Genomic DNA, 19405 nt, shown 5'->3' with positions numbered 1-19405 from the left:
CTATGTTTGTTCATAACTTGTTTAATGAACAAGTCACATGTGGTATACATGATCCACCTAAATCAGTTATACCCTATATATGACATAGTTCACTAGTATGCCCTTTCATTTAGGCACCGAAACAAGTCAAATGGATAGGTTCTATTTGGGTAACCAACTCACATTTAATTAAATGAGACAAGTCATGTTAAAAGGGTTGAGGAACGAAACCCTAACGTCACCTATTTATTGTTCATGTTAACCGTGATGATATGTTTATTTTTGTTATCTTTTAGGGTTGGCCTAGCTATCTTTATTTATATTAACCATAATGTTTACTTTTGTTATCTTTGAGGGTTAGCCTAGATATCTTTATTCATGTTAACCATAATCTTCCTGATTATTATTGAAATAATACAATACTTAGTTTCTAGTTCTCATGATATCAAGGCTAGGGTTTAGTAGATAACCCTAAAGTTGATTTTTTGTCGTCTCTCTCTCTCTCTCCCCTTTGAAGCTTCATTAGTGAGATAGTCTTCCTTTCTCCTTTGTTCGCAAGAGCTAGGGTTTGTCTGTGGTTCCTCTCTTTCTCCTCTACAATCTAGACATAACGACACTATATTCGCAATACCCTTGCTACATTTCGCAATCACCTTCACTATGATTTCATTGTTTGATCTTATTCTCTTGTTGGACCTTGTGTTTTGACTCTTCCTTGCTAGTGGTTCTTGCAACCAATTTTGCTATTTTTGTGCTCCAGGTATTTGCTACAACTTTTTTGATATTTTCTTGTGACCTAAAGACCTTATTGCGACCTGTTTGTTGATTCTGGATTTGTTGAATAGCTTTAAATACATTGTTGAGCCTATTTCTTAATAGCTTAAGCTTTTGAAAAAATTGGTAACTTAACATGGTACCAAAGCTCAAGTTGAGAGAGGTCTTGGGTTGAAATCTCTCCATTGGCATTTGGTATTCTCAATGTTATTAAAAGCATGCCTAGGTGTGAACCTAGGCTCAAGTCCTAGTGTTCTAGGCAAGGCGACTTCAGTAAGTTGCGCGACTGGCCTAAAGTGCAGTAAGGCAAAAGGCGCAGGCCTTGAAGGTTTTTTTTTTTTTTTTTTTTTGTGGCTTTGACTGGTTTTGTTTAAAATCTAGCCACTGATTTAATATGGTTCAGCTGCAGCACATCTCTACTCTTAATTGTATGTGCCAATACATTAGGCATTTGGCCGTAAATCAATGATAAAAGAAAAACTAGCCCTAACCTAATCTTTGAAGAACTCTTTGCTGATGTCAGCCCTCGTTGTCCAGTCCAGCAGCTCCAAAGAATCAGGTTTATTCTTCTCCTCTTCTCTACATTGTTGTCTTCTTCACATGGTTCTGATGTTGCTTCCTTCTTCTGCCATTTTCTCTGGACTACTCTTTTTTTTTTTTTCTTTTTCTTCTTCTTCTTCTTGTCCTCTTTTCTTCTTGTTATTGATGTTTTGTAATGCTCAAACTTGTGTTGTTCGATAAAATTTAGATCATGGATGTTCGTGTTTTCTGCTGAACTTTGAAATATTGTTCATTTTTCTATGTTAAAATAGTAGTTTTTGTTGGTATTTATGTTTTAAAATGTTTAATATTTCATTTTGCTTATGTTGAGCAATAAATTATTTTCTTACATTAAATTATAAGTTCTTTACCTACAAGGTGCGTCTCACCTTGCATCTAGGCCTTAGGGGACCTTAGCACCTCAATGCACCTATTGCCTTTAATGACATTGGGTATTATGTCTCCATTTGATGTCTTCTTCTCTGTTTGTTTGTTTCCCTCTCCACATGCAAGACGAGGTTACAAGTGAGGGAGGGTGTTGGATAGCTTTATAAACATTGTTGAGCCCATTTCCTAATAGCTTAATCTTTTGGGAAAATTGGTAACTTAACAGGATTTGTTAACCTGTCCCAACTGGTTTTTCCCACCATTGTTGTGGACTTTTTATTTTTTATTTTTTATTTTTTTGTTACTAGTGAGTCTTTCTATGCTAGTTGATGCAAAGTTGAGAAATTTCCTAAGTTACTGTTTGCTTGACGAGTTACTAATGCCAAGATCATTACTTGGATTAACAACTTTGTGGATCAACCTATTGGGGTTCATTTTGCTAAGTTCACTAATGCGAAGCAAATTTGGGATCACAATTCTCGGTTATATGTTCAGTCAAATTTTGCTAAGCATTATCAGTTAGAGTATGAGATTCGAGCAACTCAACAAGGGGATAAGAGTATCCAAGAATTTTATTATGTTATGACAGGGCTGTGGGATCAATTAGTGAGCCTTAGGCATTGAGTGCTCGTGTGGAGTATTGAACTTACAGGGAGGAACAATGATTAGTACAAGTCTTGATGGCTTTTTGAGATGATTTTGAGGGTCTTTGTCGAACTTTTTTTTGGTGAATAGGCTTTGTGAAACTATTCTTCGTCGGAATCCTCTTCGCTCTATTGATTTAGTTGCCAATGAGTAATTGGCTGAAGAACTTTGTTTTAAGGTAGCTCTAGGCAAAAGGTTACTTCTCTTGCCTACCCAAACAGTTTTGGCAGTGCCTATTGGTCCTTCCTCTATTACTCCAGGAAGGTCATTCACTTGCTCACCTTTGGATGAATGTAGTTTTTGTCACCAAAAATGACACTAGAAGGCTTGGTTAAGTTATCAACATTTTGGACAACACCAAGTTTGGAAAAGGAGTGGTGATAGGAATTCTGAACAGTTGTCATGTTGGAAAAATGTGGAATCAACATACTGCTGTTACTACTCCACTATGAAGCACAGGTACGGGTACGAGTACTGGTACTGGTACGATACGGGTACGTCGATACGGTAAAATTCAAAAAAAATAGGGTACGGGTACGGCTTGGTACGCTTGTAAAAAAATATTTATTTTTAATTTAGAGTAATGCAAAAAATAATTAAATGGTTTAATTTGTTAAGGTCCAACCTATAATTAACATTTAATGCCAAAAGAAAAAGTATAAATCAAAATTAAATATCAATATATTAAACAACTTACAAACCATAGTTTAATTTTAAAATCATGCGAAGTATAAAATAAAAACTGAAAAAGAAATCTAGTGAAATGAGTTTTATCTCTGTAGTAGAAGGAAAATATTGTTTCAATTGAGGTACGGTACAGCTTGGATATATACTAGGTACGTCTGGGTACGTCAAAAATTAAGAAAAAAAAACTTGGGTACGTGTTTCGTGTACCCGGTACGTATGCAAAAGTACCATACGAGGTACGGTACGCCGGTAAGTATCCGGTACGGATACGACATGTTTTTCGAAGTACCCATGCTTCATAGCTACTCCATCTGTGGAAGATTCCTCTTCATCCTCAACTCTTACTGAGCAATTGCAGAAACTCCTCTGCACTCACTCACCTAATGCCTTATCAGTTTCTTCCCCTATAGGTTTGTCCTCTTCATCTACTCCAGGGATGCTGGCTCCACTTGTTTTTTATTCGGGTGCCACACACCATATTGTTGTTGGCGGAGCCTGAAACAAGACTAAACCTTATCAGATTAGGAAAAGAAAACATGAAAATTAGTGTTTGGTTATATTTGGACTCTAAACTATTTCCTTATTGGTTAAGGTTTTTCCTTCTTTGTTTAGGTTTTGGTTTCCTTATTAATTTAGGATTGGGTTTGAGGCTAACCCTATAAATACACCCATGTAGCTCTATATTTATTTTATCATTAGTTTTGTGATCTTAGAGAGAGATACACAATAGTGAGGGTGAGAGATAGATCATTGTAGAGAGAGTTTGTAAGATTGAGTGTGAGAGACTCTTGTAACTCCTTTCATGTTGATCTTAGTAAATTCGCAGTGACACCGTGGACGTTGTCCGTGATTTGGGTGAACCACGCAAATCTCTTGTGTTGCATTGGTGAGTTTGTTTTTTCCATTCTTTTTCTTCTCCGCTCTAGATTCATTATGTGTGAAATTGTTTGCTCAGGTCCTGGAGTTTGATATTAATCATATATACCATAAAACATATGACCAATGATCCTTCCCATTTTATGTCTATATTTTCTCCTCCTACTACTGTTAAGACAGCCAATCGTACTCCTATGTCTTTGGCTGGTGTTGGGTCTATTTTGAATGATCCCTCTCTCTCTTTCAAATGTTTATTGTATTCCTCAGTTGACTTTGAATCTCATTTAAGTTGTAGACTTTAAAACGTTGGTTATTGTGTCTGCTTCTTTTCCTCTATTTGTGTTGTGTAGTATCCTCATTCTAAGCATCTGATTGGGACAGGCCATAGGTTGGAGGGTCATATGTTCTTAAGCAGTTGCATGTCCCCCCTATTGCTACTTCTTCAGTCGATTTGTCTTCTTTTCATCCAAGTCCTAAGTCGTCTGAATTTTATTTCTAGCACTCATGCCTTTGTCATGTTTCTAGTTCTCGTTTACAGTATTTAGTTTCTATCGGTGTTTTAGTAGCATAAGTAGTCATAATATCTTATATTGTAGCGGATTCAGACTTGCAAAATTTACTACTTTACCATTTAATTGAAGTTCCACTATTTCTGTTGCTGTAACACCCCAAACAATGTCATGTGCCATAACCATATTATTATCCATCTTTTAATGTCCCAAGTCAAATCAACTATCTCATTGCACAAAATACTTAAAGTAAAGGTTAGAAATGAGTAATTAGGAAACTTTGAACATTTGAATATTATTATCAAATTATTAAGACTTAGGAAGTAGTCACCTCTTAAATTTGGAAAGCAAGTATGTACCACACCGCAAGTATTTTTACGTGATGCAATTGAATACGTACTTTAGTTTAATTACCTTACATTTGATTAGCAGCAGAGAGTATATTTTAATAAAGAACTTAATGTCAAGTGCAAATAAGACACTTTTAAGGAAGAATACCAATGATGAAGAACTTAGGAATGCTGCTTGGAAAAGGAACTGCGGTGTAGAATTTTGGGAGAACATTTTAGGGTTAGGAGACAACTTTGAACTTGAATATTGAATATCTAAAAATCTTAGGAACCTTAATTAAGAAGCTTAATGAATTAGGTCTAACGAGTACCAAAACTTAATCAAGATTAGCAATAATTAAGCGGAATTAATTAAACCTAATCGAGATTAATTAAGTTAATAATGATTAGAGGCTAACGTTGATTAATTAGAACTAAACTTGATTAACTAAGCTAATGATGTAGATCAAGGAATTGGTGAAGCACATGGGTGAAGCATACAACTCAAGGGCTTGGATTTATCCAAGGGAGACAAGCGTCTTCATACCAAATAAAAAAATAGAAAAATAGAAACAAAAATAGAAAAATCTGTTGGAAATTGTTAGAAAATTGTTAGAAGAGAGAGATGAAATAGAAGAAAAGGGGAAGAGGAAGAAGAAGGAGAACAAGAAGATGAACAAGGGAGCTTCAATTCTTGGACCAAAAATTGAGTAAAAATCATCACAAGGTAAGGATTTCTACCCTCTTCCACAAGATATAAATATTAATCAACAAGAAAATGATTTAGGATAGGTTCTTGATCGATTAAAAGAAAAGAAATGGAGAAGAGATCAAAAGAAGCTAGGTTAAGAAGAAATTGTGGGAATTCAACTAATTGCTTAAATAAATCAAAGGGTTTTGTGCAGAATCTTTCAAATAAGTATCCAATACCTTGAATTAAAGAAAATAGGAAAGAATGAAAGAAAGGAAAAGATTAAGCTAGGGAAGAAATGGGTTAGAAATGGTTAAGAAAAAGTGAGCAGCCTTCACTAATTTGATCACATCTCTTTATATACTAGGAATTTGGATGTGAAACCACCACCATTAGAAACTAGACTTTCGGAGCTTGAATTTAGACTCAAGAATCGCTTAAAACCGAGTCTGGATGAGAGATATGCCCATTTGAAGTTAGAAGGAAAAACTAGTCGGATGGATTGCTTTATTCGCACATGCGGCCCGGAGGCCCCACATGTGTGGCCAATAGAGCATTTGCTCAATTTTTCTCTTTTTTAACCTTTTTGGCTTGCCAGGCCTAGTTTTGCTTAATTGATACTTGAAATAAAATTGAATAAGACTTGAAAATGGACCTAAAAGTGTATAGTTGAGAGAAATAGTATAAAGATAAGTTGGAACATTAGAATTAAAACCGAAAAGAGTAATGTTTCATTGCTTTGGACCGTATTTCATTGAATGCTTGTATTGTACTTGTGTAGGTTAAGCACTTTGGAGGAAGTAACCGTTTGTTCAAGAGCCATTTGTAAGTAGTATTATAGTAAAGTTATGTTGTTAAACTATGATTTGAAATGTAAAACCTATGCTATGTTTATGAAAGTTATATTAATGTTTTACAATGAATGAACATCCTATACTCTTGTATCATGTACTAAGATGACACCTTGGATCTTGTTTGTTATTGGGAAATCATGCCAATAACCTCTAGCTAACTAAACTCCTCTTGCCACCTGGTGTGGACTCTTGATATTCTCGAAGCCTTTGGAATAGTCATTGCTATTTATATGCTTGCAAGTTAAGCTTTGTTTAGCATGTACAAATTATATTATGTTTGAACTATGATCTTGTGCTTGGTTTTATTAAAACTCATCGATGTTCATTCATTCACCACTTTACTGTATTACTATTCACTGGGCAATAGCTCACCCCTTTCCCTTGTATATATATATATATAAGTGATGAAGAGTCCAAGTACGAAGAGAAGTAGATTAGAAGTCTCTTGTGTGCTTGTGCTGGCTTTGTCATAAGTGTTGTATTTTATTTTATTGTTTAAGTCGTGTAATAATGTAGATAACAATCCAAGAAGAATGTATATTTTCATTTCATATAGTTATGCACTGTTCTGAATGAATGTTTCAAATGGACTCAATATAAGCAAATAATGGCTTCTGCACTAAAAAATGGAAAGTTTGCCCCAATTATCATAGGAGTCCAACTTGTTTTGAAAGTTCGACTGCTGGGCCGATCACTACACTATCCTGTTTGGGGCGGGGCGGGCTAGGGTTGTCATAGCTGTACCTTTTGATCTTATGCAATTTGATGTGTGGGTCTTATTCCCACTAAACGAGGTTCATGCTATTATGTCTCCTTTATTGATGATTGTACATGCCACCATTGGATTTATCTCATGAAGCAATAATCCAATTTTTTTTTCTATCTCTACTGCTTTTCATGCCATGATTCACACACTATTCATCTGTTATTAAGTACTTTCGTTGTGATTTGAGTAGGGAATATCGTGATACTGATTTTCTTCATTTATTAATTTGATGATACCCTTCAACAGTCTTCATGTGCAAAAAAATCCTGAACAAAAACTGTTGAATACAGGAATTAGAATATTTAGAATATTTTTATTTTTAGTAGATTGTATAAAATCCGTGATTGTATGAATCACAGATTTAGAGCATTGTTTATATTGTTTTCTACATTGTATCATGAATATATTATATATATATATGGCCTCTACCTCATTCATAGGTAAGCCAGTACAATTCTCTTCATTCTTCTTGGTATTAAAGCCAAAAACCCTACCCTCCCTTTCTCTGTGTCGGCAGCCACCAGCCACCACCGAAACTCCTTCTCCTTCAGCCAAAACACCTTCCCAGCCCTCAACCACCAGCCGACAACCCCTCCCCTACCCTCCTCTCCTACCGGTAATGTCGCCAGTCAAACGGCGAGCAACAATAGCGAGACTACAAGAGAGTGACCAAATAAGATAGTTGGAACCATCTAGTTTGACGGGATTGATATGTAGAGAGGGACTATCGTTAAGAGTAATAACACAACATAGCCCAACCTCTCCACTAACCGTAGAATCCTTATTCTCACCCTCAGCCATTGAAAATTAATCCACACACCAGCCTAGGAAGCAACAAAAAAACAAAGAGAGGCAAATCCACAAACCCTTTAGAGACAAAAACAGTGCCTAAATAGTGCCTAGAGAGCTGAAACTGACATAATTTGAGAGAAACCTTACCAAATCATCAAAACTAGGACTCCAGGCCCTCTAAAACAGTCCAGTCGGCTCCCAGGGTAAAGGAAGAAAGGGAAAATTCAGGCCAAAAACTGCTCCAGGAAGGACTTCCAAAAAATCACCCAGTTTTTCCAAAATATCAACAAAAATTGGAAAAGAACTCAAGCCATCAACAAAAAATTAAAATAAAATCCTAGGGTGAAAACCCATTAAATTTCGACCATGGAGATTTTTTTTTCTTTTTTTTTTTTTTTTTCCCTATACACACACACACACACAGAGAACAAAAAAAAAAAAAAAAAGGAGAAGAAGAAGAAGAAAAAAGAGAGAAAAAAAATCTTTGGAGGAAGATGTTGCTCGGAAACCATGTTAGATTTGCATATGAGGAAGAAAAGAATGAAAGAAAAGAGAGAGAGAGAGAGAGAGAGAGAACGGCTGAGCTGTATTAACACAATAACGAATTAGGGTTCTCCCTTGTTACATGTATTTATAATAAAAGACTAAAAGACTCAAGTTACAAAACTACTCTTAGACACTAACACTTAACAGTGATCTTTATGACTATTATTGAATAATTCGATACTTAGGCCAAGTTTGGGAACACCCCAAAAAGCTAAAAAGCCAAAAAGTTACTCAAAAAGTTAAAAAGTTATCACTATTCACCAAAAGTCAACAATTACGGCTGCACAACTCCCAATTCTAATTTTCTCCTACAAATCAATTTTTACAATTTTTTATTACACATTTTTCCATAAAAAGTCAAAAAGTTAACCCAAACATTCATATTTTCAACCTCAACTTCTTAGTCTAAAAAGACAAAAAGTGCACTTATTTAGTCTTCCCAAACTTGACCTTAGCTTCTATCTTAGTTCTTATTTATGACATGACATGTATAAGCTCAAAAAACACTCATTCAGTCTGAATCGGGTTCGAGTCATGGTCATGGATCTTGTCAGGAATTGACGCCCATAAGGTACTCAGCAGCCACCAGTATGACTGAATTAAGACACAAGCATTATGTCTTCTGTACTTTCTTTTGTTTATTCCATGCTTGTTGGAGTTTATTTTACTCATTGTAGTTGGTTTTCCATGGAAGACATTTGTGTTTCCTACACTTCCTTCTTCCTTCAACAGAATCTTCATATCTCGTGTTTTTATTTGGAAAAGATGTGAAAAATACTCATTCTACTTTCCTCTTCTGCTTCAAATAAATAGACATGTTACTGAAGTCCAAAGTATATTAATGAGCATAAAGAAAGAGCCTACAACAAGTACCTTGACTCCACGAAGCATAGGATCATTGCTAATCATATCAATTAATGGTGGGCTGCTGAGAGGAGTGCCAGTTGTCAACATGTCACCTTCTATTGGATTCCCATAAACATTAAGAGCATCCCATAGACTGGGGAAAACCAGAAAGAGATGGAAAAGAGTAAAAATTAGTCTTCACCATCAACTGAACGACAAAATATCAGACAGATGGTATAGCAAATAACCTGCTACCCCTCGTCAGGATAGAAGCAAGATCAAAGCGAAAACCATCCACATGCATTTCTGTAACCCAATATCTGTTGTAGAAGAAAGTAATCCAAAGACATTTCAATCCCATGCAGCAATTAAATCAAGAATTGAAATAATTAAAAAAATTTAAAAAAAAAAAAAAAAAGAGAGTAGGCATTCTCTCCCTTAACATAAATAAAAGCAAAACAAAAAAAGAAAAGCGTAAAGATGAAAACTAAAAATAAAAAAGAAACAATATCACCCAAAACATATGATAAAACTCTGTAGAGATTATCATTAAGACAAACAACAGGAAACACTGGTCAGCAATGTAACTAGCTTAGAGGATTCTATTAACTGTTTTCTTGATGGATAAATATGATAATTCATATAGAATCAGACACAAAACCTTTGCAGATGATAGGGATACAAAAAAGATAGGAAGATACAAACCAAAAGGCTACCAGAATTCATGAAAATAACAAAAGAACAGCATAGGGTAAAAATGAGCAGAAATGAGGTTGGAAATATGCTTTCTGAGCTTTTGCTCAACTCAGAGAAAGGAACATTCAAGATCTGCTGCAGTTTCAGGCAAGACAAATAAACTTGATTTAGAAAGGTTTGCAAGCCATTCAAGGTCAGCTTGGTAGCATGCATGCGCTGGATACTTATTATCTTAAAAGCATAGGTAAAAAAGGCTTGAAAAGACAGAGCATGAAAACGAGAAAAAGCTGATCTACGTCATATTTAATCACTTGATAAAATTCTCAGCATTAGTAAATGGTAATGAAACTTGTAGAATTACACAATAACAAATGAACTGAGTGTTCAGAGCTAGTTTGAGCCCAGCCTAGTATTCCTGGAGCTCAGCTAGGCTCTTTCCATAAACAATGGGCCTGTTTGGTGCAGCTTCTTGTAATCTAAAAGCTGACAATCAGAAGTAGAATCTAAAAACTTTATTCAGCTTATTTTAGCTATTTTGGCCTCATAAGTTGTAAGTAGAAGTCACACCAAACACAACGGCACAGATTTCCAAAATAAAAAATGCTATAAGCAGTCCCATAAGCTGCACCAAACAGGGCCAATGTCACAATCAAACTTAAAAAACTAGCACAAAAACTCCCTCTAATGGGTCAAACTTGATCTATTCATAAATAGTTTGGTTTGTTTGTAGCCCCAATCAATTGTTCCCTCAACCCCTTAAAGGCATTGCAGAACAACCAACTCATCGACAAGAAATTTCCAGTAAACTTAACACTGCATCAAACTTCAATGGGTTATTTATGCATTTGGCATTTCTTTGTACAATTACAACCACATAGCCTTGTGTCACAAGGCGAGGCTTTCAAACACAAGCACACCTCGTGTGGCGCTTACCAAGTCACGTCAGGCAAGCCCGCCAAACCCAAGTCTTCGATGGAAGCAAGTTACAAGCAAGCAATCCCAGTAAATACAAGCAAAAGTATTACAAATGGAAGCAACAGACTAAAAGCGAAATAACGACATTTGCATTGACAAAAGAGTGAAATTACAATGCCACTACAATGCACAAATGTGCTACAAAATGGTCCAATGCCTCCTCCGCAAAAGCTGTTAAGTCCAATGCCTTCTCCCAACTAATTTTATCATCATCAAGTCCCCTCCATTTAACAAGGAACTCCTTGAAAGTCTTCCTAGAAGAAGTTGTCATTCGATCTGCAAGGATGTCTTCGACACTCCTCTTCTTTGCCTTGGCCATAATGGCCTCTCGTGTTTGCACATTGCGGGAAGGGTCTTCCATGTCAGCATGATAAGGCTTGAGAAAGCTAACATGAAAGACTGGGTGAATCTTCATCCAGGCTGGAGGGTCAATCTTGTAAGCACTCTTGCCAATCTTAAAAGGATAAAAAGAATTGTTTTGGCTTACCTATGAATGAGGTAGAGCCCTGTATTTATAATGAAACAATATTACAAAATAGGAAACGAACAAAATAAGAAACGAAGATAAAAAAAGGCATTAAATCTGTGATTGACATAATCACAAATTTTATACACACTACCATAATTACAATATCACTATTTCCTAATTCCAACACTACCATAATTATTATATCACTATTTCCTAATTCCCACACTCCCCCTCTAGCTGATGTGAAAATATTCAATAAACGCAGCTTGTCGATAGACGACTGGAGTAATGTTGGTGAACATATCTGCTAACTGCTCAAAAGAAAAGACAAAGGATGATCTCACAATACCAATCCGAACATTCTCTCGAATGAAATGTATATCAACCTTTATATGCCTAGTACGCTCATGTAGGACAAAATTAAAAGACAGCATAATAGTAGACTTGTTGTCACAAAACAAAGACGTAGGAGCAGTCTCCTCAAATCCCAACTCTGCCATAATAGAACGTAGACATAGAATCTCACAAGTGCCTTGTGCCATAGCCCTATACTCAACTTCTGCAAAAGACCTAAAAACAACTGTTTGCTTCTTACTTTTCCATGATATAAGATGATCACCATAGAAAGTACATAAGCCAGAAGTAGAACACCTATCTGTTCTAGATCCTGCATAGTCAGCATTAGTAAAACAAGAGAGTCCAAATTGAGGATCAGTTGTGAAGAACAATCCCAAGCCATGAGAGGTCTTCAAATATATCAAGATGTGATGAACCGCATCAAGATGTTTTGTACGAGGTGCATGCATGAATTGGCTAACCACACTAACTACAAATGTGAAGTCAGGTCTAGTATTAGTCAGATAGATGAGAGGCCCAACAAGACGCTGATACATGCCTGGGTTCTCTAGTGCTTCGCTAGACTCTGATGTGAGCTTGGCATTAGGATCCATAAGAGTAGAAATAGGTTTACACCCTAACATACCAATATCCTTAAGTAAGTCAAGAGTGTACTTCCCTTGAGATAAGGAGATCCCTTGTCGTGAGCGAGCCACCTCAATCCCTAAAAAATACTTGAGATTTCCCAAATCCTTAATATCAAAGGTGTGTCCCAAATCCCGTTTTACTTGATCAATGCTTATAGAGTCATCACCGATGAGAATAATATCATCTACATAAACCAACAAGACTATACACTGACCTGCAGAATTACGATGGATGAAGCACGTACGGTCTGAATGGCACTGAACAAATCCCATAAAGATGATGACTGAGCTAAAACAACCAAACCAAGCTCGTGGAGACTACTTCAACCCATACAAAGACTTGTGCAGTTGACATACTTTCCCTGAATACTCCCTCTCAGCCAGAAAACCAGGAGGAGGGACCATATAAATTGTCTCAAGAAGATCCCCATGTAGAAAGGCATTCTCGACATCAAGCTGATAAAGGGGCCAAGAATGGAATGTTGCAAAGGAGATGAGTAGACGAACAGATGTAAGCTTGGCAACTGGGCAAAGGTAGCACCAAAATCCTTGCCAGGAACTTGAGTGAAGCCCTTGGCCACTAAGCGGGCCTTATAACAGTCAACGAAGCCATCAAGAAGGTACTTAATAGCAAAAACCCATTAGCAACCCACGGTACTCTCGCTAGTAGGTAGGAACCAAATCCTAAGTATGATTCTGTTCTAAATCTTCCATTTCAGTTTGCATGACTGCCACCCATTTTGGATTCTGAAGGGCCTCTAACACAAACCGAGGAATAGACTCGGACTCAAGCTTGCCAAGGAAAGAATGATAAGAGTCTGAAACCCTGTCATATGAGAGATACTGGGAAATGCGATGATCAATACTACACAAATAACCTCAATGGTCTGGGGGATGTCAATTCGGAGGAGGATTACGACGAGGAAGGAAAGGAGATAAAGGGAACGAATTACCTAACCCAAGATTGAAGAGGTGGCAGGAGAGGGCTGAGCACGAGGACGGCGAGAGTATACCTGCAATGGAGGGAGAAAGGAGGCGAAGGTGGAGGATGAGAGGGGGGCAACCTCATCCGCAACCTCGTCCAAATGGGAATCGGGCAGACACTCAAAGTATCTGAAGGGAAAACTTGCAACAAGGGGTTAGGATTAAAAAAAGAAAGATCCTCACAAAAAGTAACATCCAGAGTGTGGTGAAAGTGACCAGACACAGAATTAAAACATCTATATCCTTTAGACATGGAAGAATACCCCAAAAAGACACAACGAACAGACTTGTCATCTAACTTAGTGCGAGTAGGACGCTGGTCCTGAACAAAACATATACACCAAAAAACATGAGGTAAAAGAGGAAAAATGGTAGTATTGGGCATAAGAATATGGAATGGGATAAGGCCATGTAACGCACGACTAGAAGTTCTATTAATGAGATAGACAGCAGTAAGAATAGCCATGTGCCAATAAGACTTGGGCACACACATACCACAAAAAAGACAACGTACGACAGACATAATATGACGGTTTTTACGTTCAGCGACAACATTTTGTTCAGGGGTCTGAGGACATATAAGTTGTTGAAGAATACCCGTTCGATTAAGGTTGGAACAAAACTCGATGGAGTTGTATTCCCCACCATTATTAGAGCGGATATTCCTAACAACTGTACGAAATTGTGTCTTAACCATTTGCAAAAACTGAACGAAGATGGGAAACACATCAGATTTGTGGCGAAGTAAATAGACCCAAGTGCACCTAATGAGACAATCAATAAAAGTCACATAATAACGATGACCTAAAAAAGCAGGAATAGGAGAGGGACCCCAAACATCAGAATGAATAAGGTTAAAAACACTAGGGGCCTGTGTCATATGTGGTATATAACTAGTACGAATATGTTTAGACAACTCACAAGTAACACAATGAAATTTAGAATCCTTGCAAGCGAAATTTAATAAAGGGAAAAGTTGACATAAATATTTAAAGTTAACATGACCCATATGCGCATGCCATAACTCTAAAATTTGAACAAAAAAAAAACACAAGATATAGAAGGAGACAAAACAAATGCCTGAAAACTAGCTAAAGTAGTATAGCCCGTCGCGCTCATATCCTCTGCCAAAAATCCTCTTCGAACTCAGGTCCTGTAAAAGACACAAAGAAGATAAGAAGATGACAGCGCATTTAAAGGTTTTAGCAAGATGACTAACAGATAAGAGATAATAAGCAAACTTGGGAATATGCAACACAGAAGGTAAAGTGATATATCAAGGAATAAAGATACAATACCCTTATGTTGGACAGAAGAGCAAGACCCATCAGCAAGACACACAGATTGGGCAGTAATGGTGGGTTCAGGAGAGGAAAGAAAAGAAAACTCACCAGTTATGATCATTAGTCCCAAAATCCAGAATTCATGAAGGACTAGCAGACCGAACATGGAAAGCAGTAGAAGTGCCTATAGCAAGGGTGGCAGTAGAGGATAATAGACCAAGAGAACCAATGGTGAGGGACCCAAGTTGAGCCTGAAGCTGACCAATCTAAGTCTGTAACTGCTATAGATTAGGGACATTAGGAGGCTCAGAAGGAGGAGTAACGTCCACCAACGCAGCAGTGCGAGCAAAGCCAAAACCACGTGGTGCAAGACCACGAGGACGGGAAGGGTGTTGCCTCAACTCAAGATGAAGTTTGAAGCAACGGGCTTTGACATGTCTAGGTGCACCACAATAATGATAAGTAACAGAACCGGTGGAACTCCAAGAACCAGAAATCGCAGCAAAAGCCATCTGATCTGCTAAAACTGGAGGGACTGAAGGAACACTAGGCTAAACCAATCGCGGGTGACACTCATCACTGTCAATAGTGGCAAAAGCCCCATAAAGAGATGGCATAGGTGATGTGTTTAGAATTTGAATTCGAAGAGATTCAAATTCAAAGTTTAAACCCATGAGAAACTAACAAGTGTGTTATCGAGCAAGCCTCATGGACACAAGGGAGGCGACTTCTGGTGGAAGGTCAGTCAAAGGCTCATATTGAGCAAGTTCCTCCTAACAAGCCCAAAGATATCCAAAGAATTCAGCTATAGAAAGGCCAAGAGAGGACTGAGAGGCTCGGGCTATATCCTGGTAAAGCTCGAAGATACGTGCTTCATTGTGAGCATGAGCATACATCTGTGACAATGCCTGCCACAAACTTGGAACTGTATCGCAATAAAGGAACATATGATAAATTTAATCTTCCATAGAATTGAACATCCATCTCAATGTAGTGTAGTTATCGATATCCCACTAAGCACATGTAGGGTCTGTCACAGCTGGCGGGGTAATAGTAGATAAAAGCCAATGAACCTTTCCCTTTCCCCCAAGAGAGAGTTTAAGGGAATGGCTCCAAGCAACAAAATTGTTCCCATTCAACACCACACTCGTAATACGAAGAATAGGAGTGTGATCGGAAAGAGAAAAATCAGTACTTGGAACAGGCACAAGTGTGGTGGAGACCGCAGTAGAAACCTCAGTAAGAATGATATAAGATGAGTTATCCATGGGGAGATGATGAGGGACGAAATAGACAGCAACACAGTCCGAGTAAACAACCAGAAAAGCCGGAAAAAAACTCAACAGCTAAATGCTACCGAATAAACTTGGTAGCCCACAAAAAAAAAAAGGCAAAAAGAGGTTCAGAAAAGTGCTTCAAGCATCAGCACTATACCCTGTAAAAGAGAGAAAAAGGGTTCAGACCACCCTAAAGAGGGTGTCGAAGTACTCTAGGCCAAGATGACGCCGGGTCGGTAGCATAAGGCCCTCAACAGGTGTAATACGGTCATGCCGAGGGGTATAGGAGGGTGGGTAAGTGGTTTTGGGTGGTCTAGGAGCGGTGGGTTAGGGTATTGGGTGGTCTAGAGAGGATAGGAGGTTTGTCGGCTACTGGAGGAAGAAGAAAGAAGATGAACAAACTGCTGGGCAGTGAAGAACAAGGGCCAACAGAGAGGAGGGGATGGTCTAGAGTTTCTGTGTTTTGGCTCTGATACCAAAAAGGATGAAAAGAATTGTTTTGGCTTAACTATGAATGAGGTAAAGCCTTGTATTTATAATGAAACAATATTACAAAACAGGAAACGACGATAAAAAAGGTATTAAATCTGTGATTGACATAATCACAGATTTTATACTCGCTACCATAATTACAATATCACTATTTCCCAATTCCAACACTAACATAATTATAATATCACTATTTCCTAATTCCAACAATCTTCTTACAATTTGGGCAGGCCTCTTATACTTGCGAACAAGTCTCCTGTCCCGCCCTTGCATGAACTTGCATTGTTGAGGTAGGAGTTTGACAAGCACCTGGTCTCCCGCCTTAAATTCTAATATTCTATGTTTATCTGCCCACTTCTTCATCTTGCTAGCTGATTTGTTCAAGTAGCCATGAATAAGGTCGACATCCTTTTGCCAATCTCTAGCAAATTGAAAGGCTCTTAGTGACTTCCCAGTGTAAGGTCCCTCCAATGTGTGGAGCAACAGTGGTTGTTGGCCATTAACAATTTTAAAAGCACTCCTGCTTGTGGAGCTGCTCTTTTGGGCATTGAAGCATAATTGAGCGACGTCAAGGAGTTACACCCAGTTGCGTTGATTGGCATTGACAAAATGACACAAATACTCCTCCAACATGCAATTGAACAGCTTAGTCTGGCCATCTATCTCCAGGTGATAACTAGAAGACATGTCGAGTCATGAACCTAGAAGCTTGAAAAGTTTTGTCCAAAATGCACTAGTAAAATGCATGTCTCGGTCACTTACAATGCTCTTTGGCAAGCCCTAATACTTGACCACATATTTGAAGAAGAGTCGAGTTATCACCTCCGCTGCAAAATACTTGACTACAAGCATACTTGGAGAATATGTCAACAATGGAAAGAATTGTCCCAATATCTCCCACCTTGGGCAGGTTGGTGATGAAGTCTAAGGATACACTCTCCTATGGCCTTGATGGAACTGGTAGAGGCTCAAGCAATCCCCCCCCCCCCTATTTACGGTGCTTTGGCTTGTCCTGTTGGCATGTGAGTCAAGTGTGCATAGTCTTCAACATCATCACGCATTTTTGGCCAATAATACCTGTGCTCCTACAAAGCTAAGGTCCTCTCACACCCCGGATGTCCTGCCCACTTAGTGTCATGACACTCTATCAAGAGCATCTTTCTCAATCCGGCAGCCTTATGTACAAAGACACGATTGCATGTTGTCATGAGCAACCCATTTCGTACCTAAAACTGACAAGTTTTGCGCTCCTTGACAAGGTTGAAAATATTTCTTGCAATGGGATCCTTGTCTAGGTGAGTCTAGATGTTGTTTTACATCCTCGTTGTAGGTGTTGAAATGGTAAAAACACGTTGACATGAGGCAAGCTCGGCCCTCCGGCTCAATGCATCTACAACATGGTTGGTGGCCCCTGCCTTATACTCCAAGGACATATCAAACTCTACTAGTTTTTCTTGCCACCTGGCTTGCCTCGTGTTGACCTTAGGTTGTGTCAAGAAGTGGCTCACCACTTTGTTGTCTGTCTTCACCACAAACTGTTGGCCCAACAAATAGTGCCTCCACACTCGAAGACAATGCTCCACAACTAGAAGCTCCTTTTCATGTGTGGTGTACCTCCGTTCCGCATCACTTAGCTTACGACTCTCATATGGCACTGGATGCCCCTCCTGCAGCAAAACTCCTCCAAGTGCAAAATTTGAGGCATTAGTTAGCACTTCAAAAGGCTTGGAAACATCTGGTAGAGCCAAGACTAGATCTTTAGACATGGCTTGTTTGAAGTTGTCAAAGGCTTGCTGACACTTAGTCCAAGCCCACCCCTTGCTCTTCTTCAGCAACTCTATCAAACAGGTAGAAATCTTCGAGTAGCCCTCCACAAAACACCTATAATTGTTGGTTGACCCCAAGAATGATCTCAACTCTAACACTCCTGAAGATGGCTACCACTCTTAGATTGCCTTGATTTTGTCATGGTCTATCCAAATGCTCCCTTGGTCAACAACATGCCCCAAGAATTTAATGATGTCTCGGGCAAATGAGCACTTCTCTAACTTCACAAAAAATTAGTTCTCCCTCAGCTTCTGAAACACTTGCTTTAAATGCTACACATGCTCTTCCAACGTGGAGCTATATACCATAATGTCATCAAGATAAACCACCACGAACTTGTCCCAATACTCCTGAAATACTTCATTCATCAAAGTACAAAAGGTAGCAGGGGTATTAGTCAAACCAAAAGGCATGACAAGAAATTCAAAAGATCCATACTGAATGACACACGTTATCTTTGACTCATCACCATCCTTGATCCGCACTTGGTAGTAGCCCGACTGCAAGTCAAACTTTGAGAAGTATCTTCTTGTGCTCAACTAATCAAAATAGTCTGCAATAAGAGGAATAGGGTACTTGCTCTTGATAGTTATCTCGTTGAGTGCCCAGTAGTCTATGCACAACCTTAGACTCTCGTCGTGCTTCTTTTGGAATAGCACAAGTGCCACAAATGGTGCTTTGGAAGGCCTTATGAAGCCAGCATCAGTCGACTCTATTAGTTGCTTCCTTAACTCTTGAAGCTCAAGAATGGCCATCCTATAAGGTGCTCGTGCCGGTGGTTTGGCATCTAGCACCAACCCTATGCCATGGTCTACGCCTCTCCTGGGCGGGAGGTGTTTGGGGAGTTGTTCTTGCATAACATTATTGAACTCCTTCAAGACTTTTTGTATAGGCTTGGGAATTGGCCCTGATCGTAGGAACTCCTCCATTGTCAAAGTTGCCAACCATGCCGGCTCATTCTGTTTCATCCCCTTTTTACTTGCAAAGCTAAAAGGAACTTATCAACAAAACCCCTTTTCTCAGGGCTAATTTAAGATACCTCAAAATGTGATACACTGCATCCAAATGTGTTGCACGAGGCTCAAGCATAAACTGACTCACCATCCCGACCTGATTACATGAGCAATATCTAGACAAGTGTGGGATAGATATATCAATCTTCCCACAAGTCTCTGGTACCAATGAGGAAGTCATAAACATG

General features: G+C 38.4%; 1 protein-coding gene across 4 annotated transcripts in view; it reads right to left on the bottom strand.

The window, feature by feature from the left end:
• Positions 1-19405, bottom strand: part of ISA1 (isoamylase 1) — a 99493-nt gene that overhangs the window by 45328 nt on the left and 34760 nt on the right. For all 4 annotated transcript variants that reach the window (XR_014349756.1, XM_028222979.2, XM_082903705.1 and 1 more), the window contains 2 exons: positions 9470-9541; positions 9249-9375 (listed from right to left, as the gene is read on the bottom strand). Coding sequence is in view for 3 of the 4 variants with exons in the window: in XM_028222979.2 (XP_028078780.2) it covers positions 9249-9375; positions 9470-9541 (199 nt within the window). In the remaining variant the exon portion in view is untranslated. The remainder of the gene's footprint in view (positions 1-9248; positions 9376-9469; positions 9542-19405) is intronic.

Source organism: Camellia sinensis, chromosome 13 (assembly GCF_055761805.1).
Source record: "Camellia sinensis isolate YWXY chromosome 13, ASM5576180v1, whole genome shotgun sequence".
NCBI classification, from domain to species: domain Eukaryota; kingdom Viridiplantae; phylum Streptophyta; class Magnoliopsida; order Ericales; family Theaceae; genus Camellia; species Camellia sinensis.
This window is presented reverse-complemented; position numbering and strand designations above follow the sequence as displayed.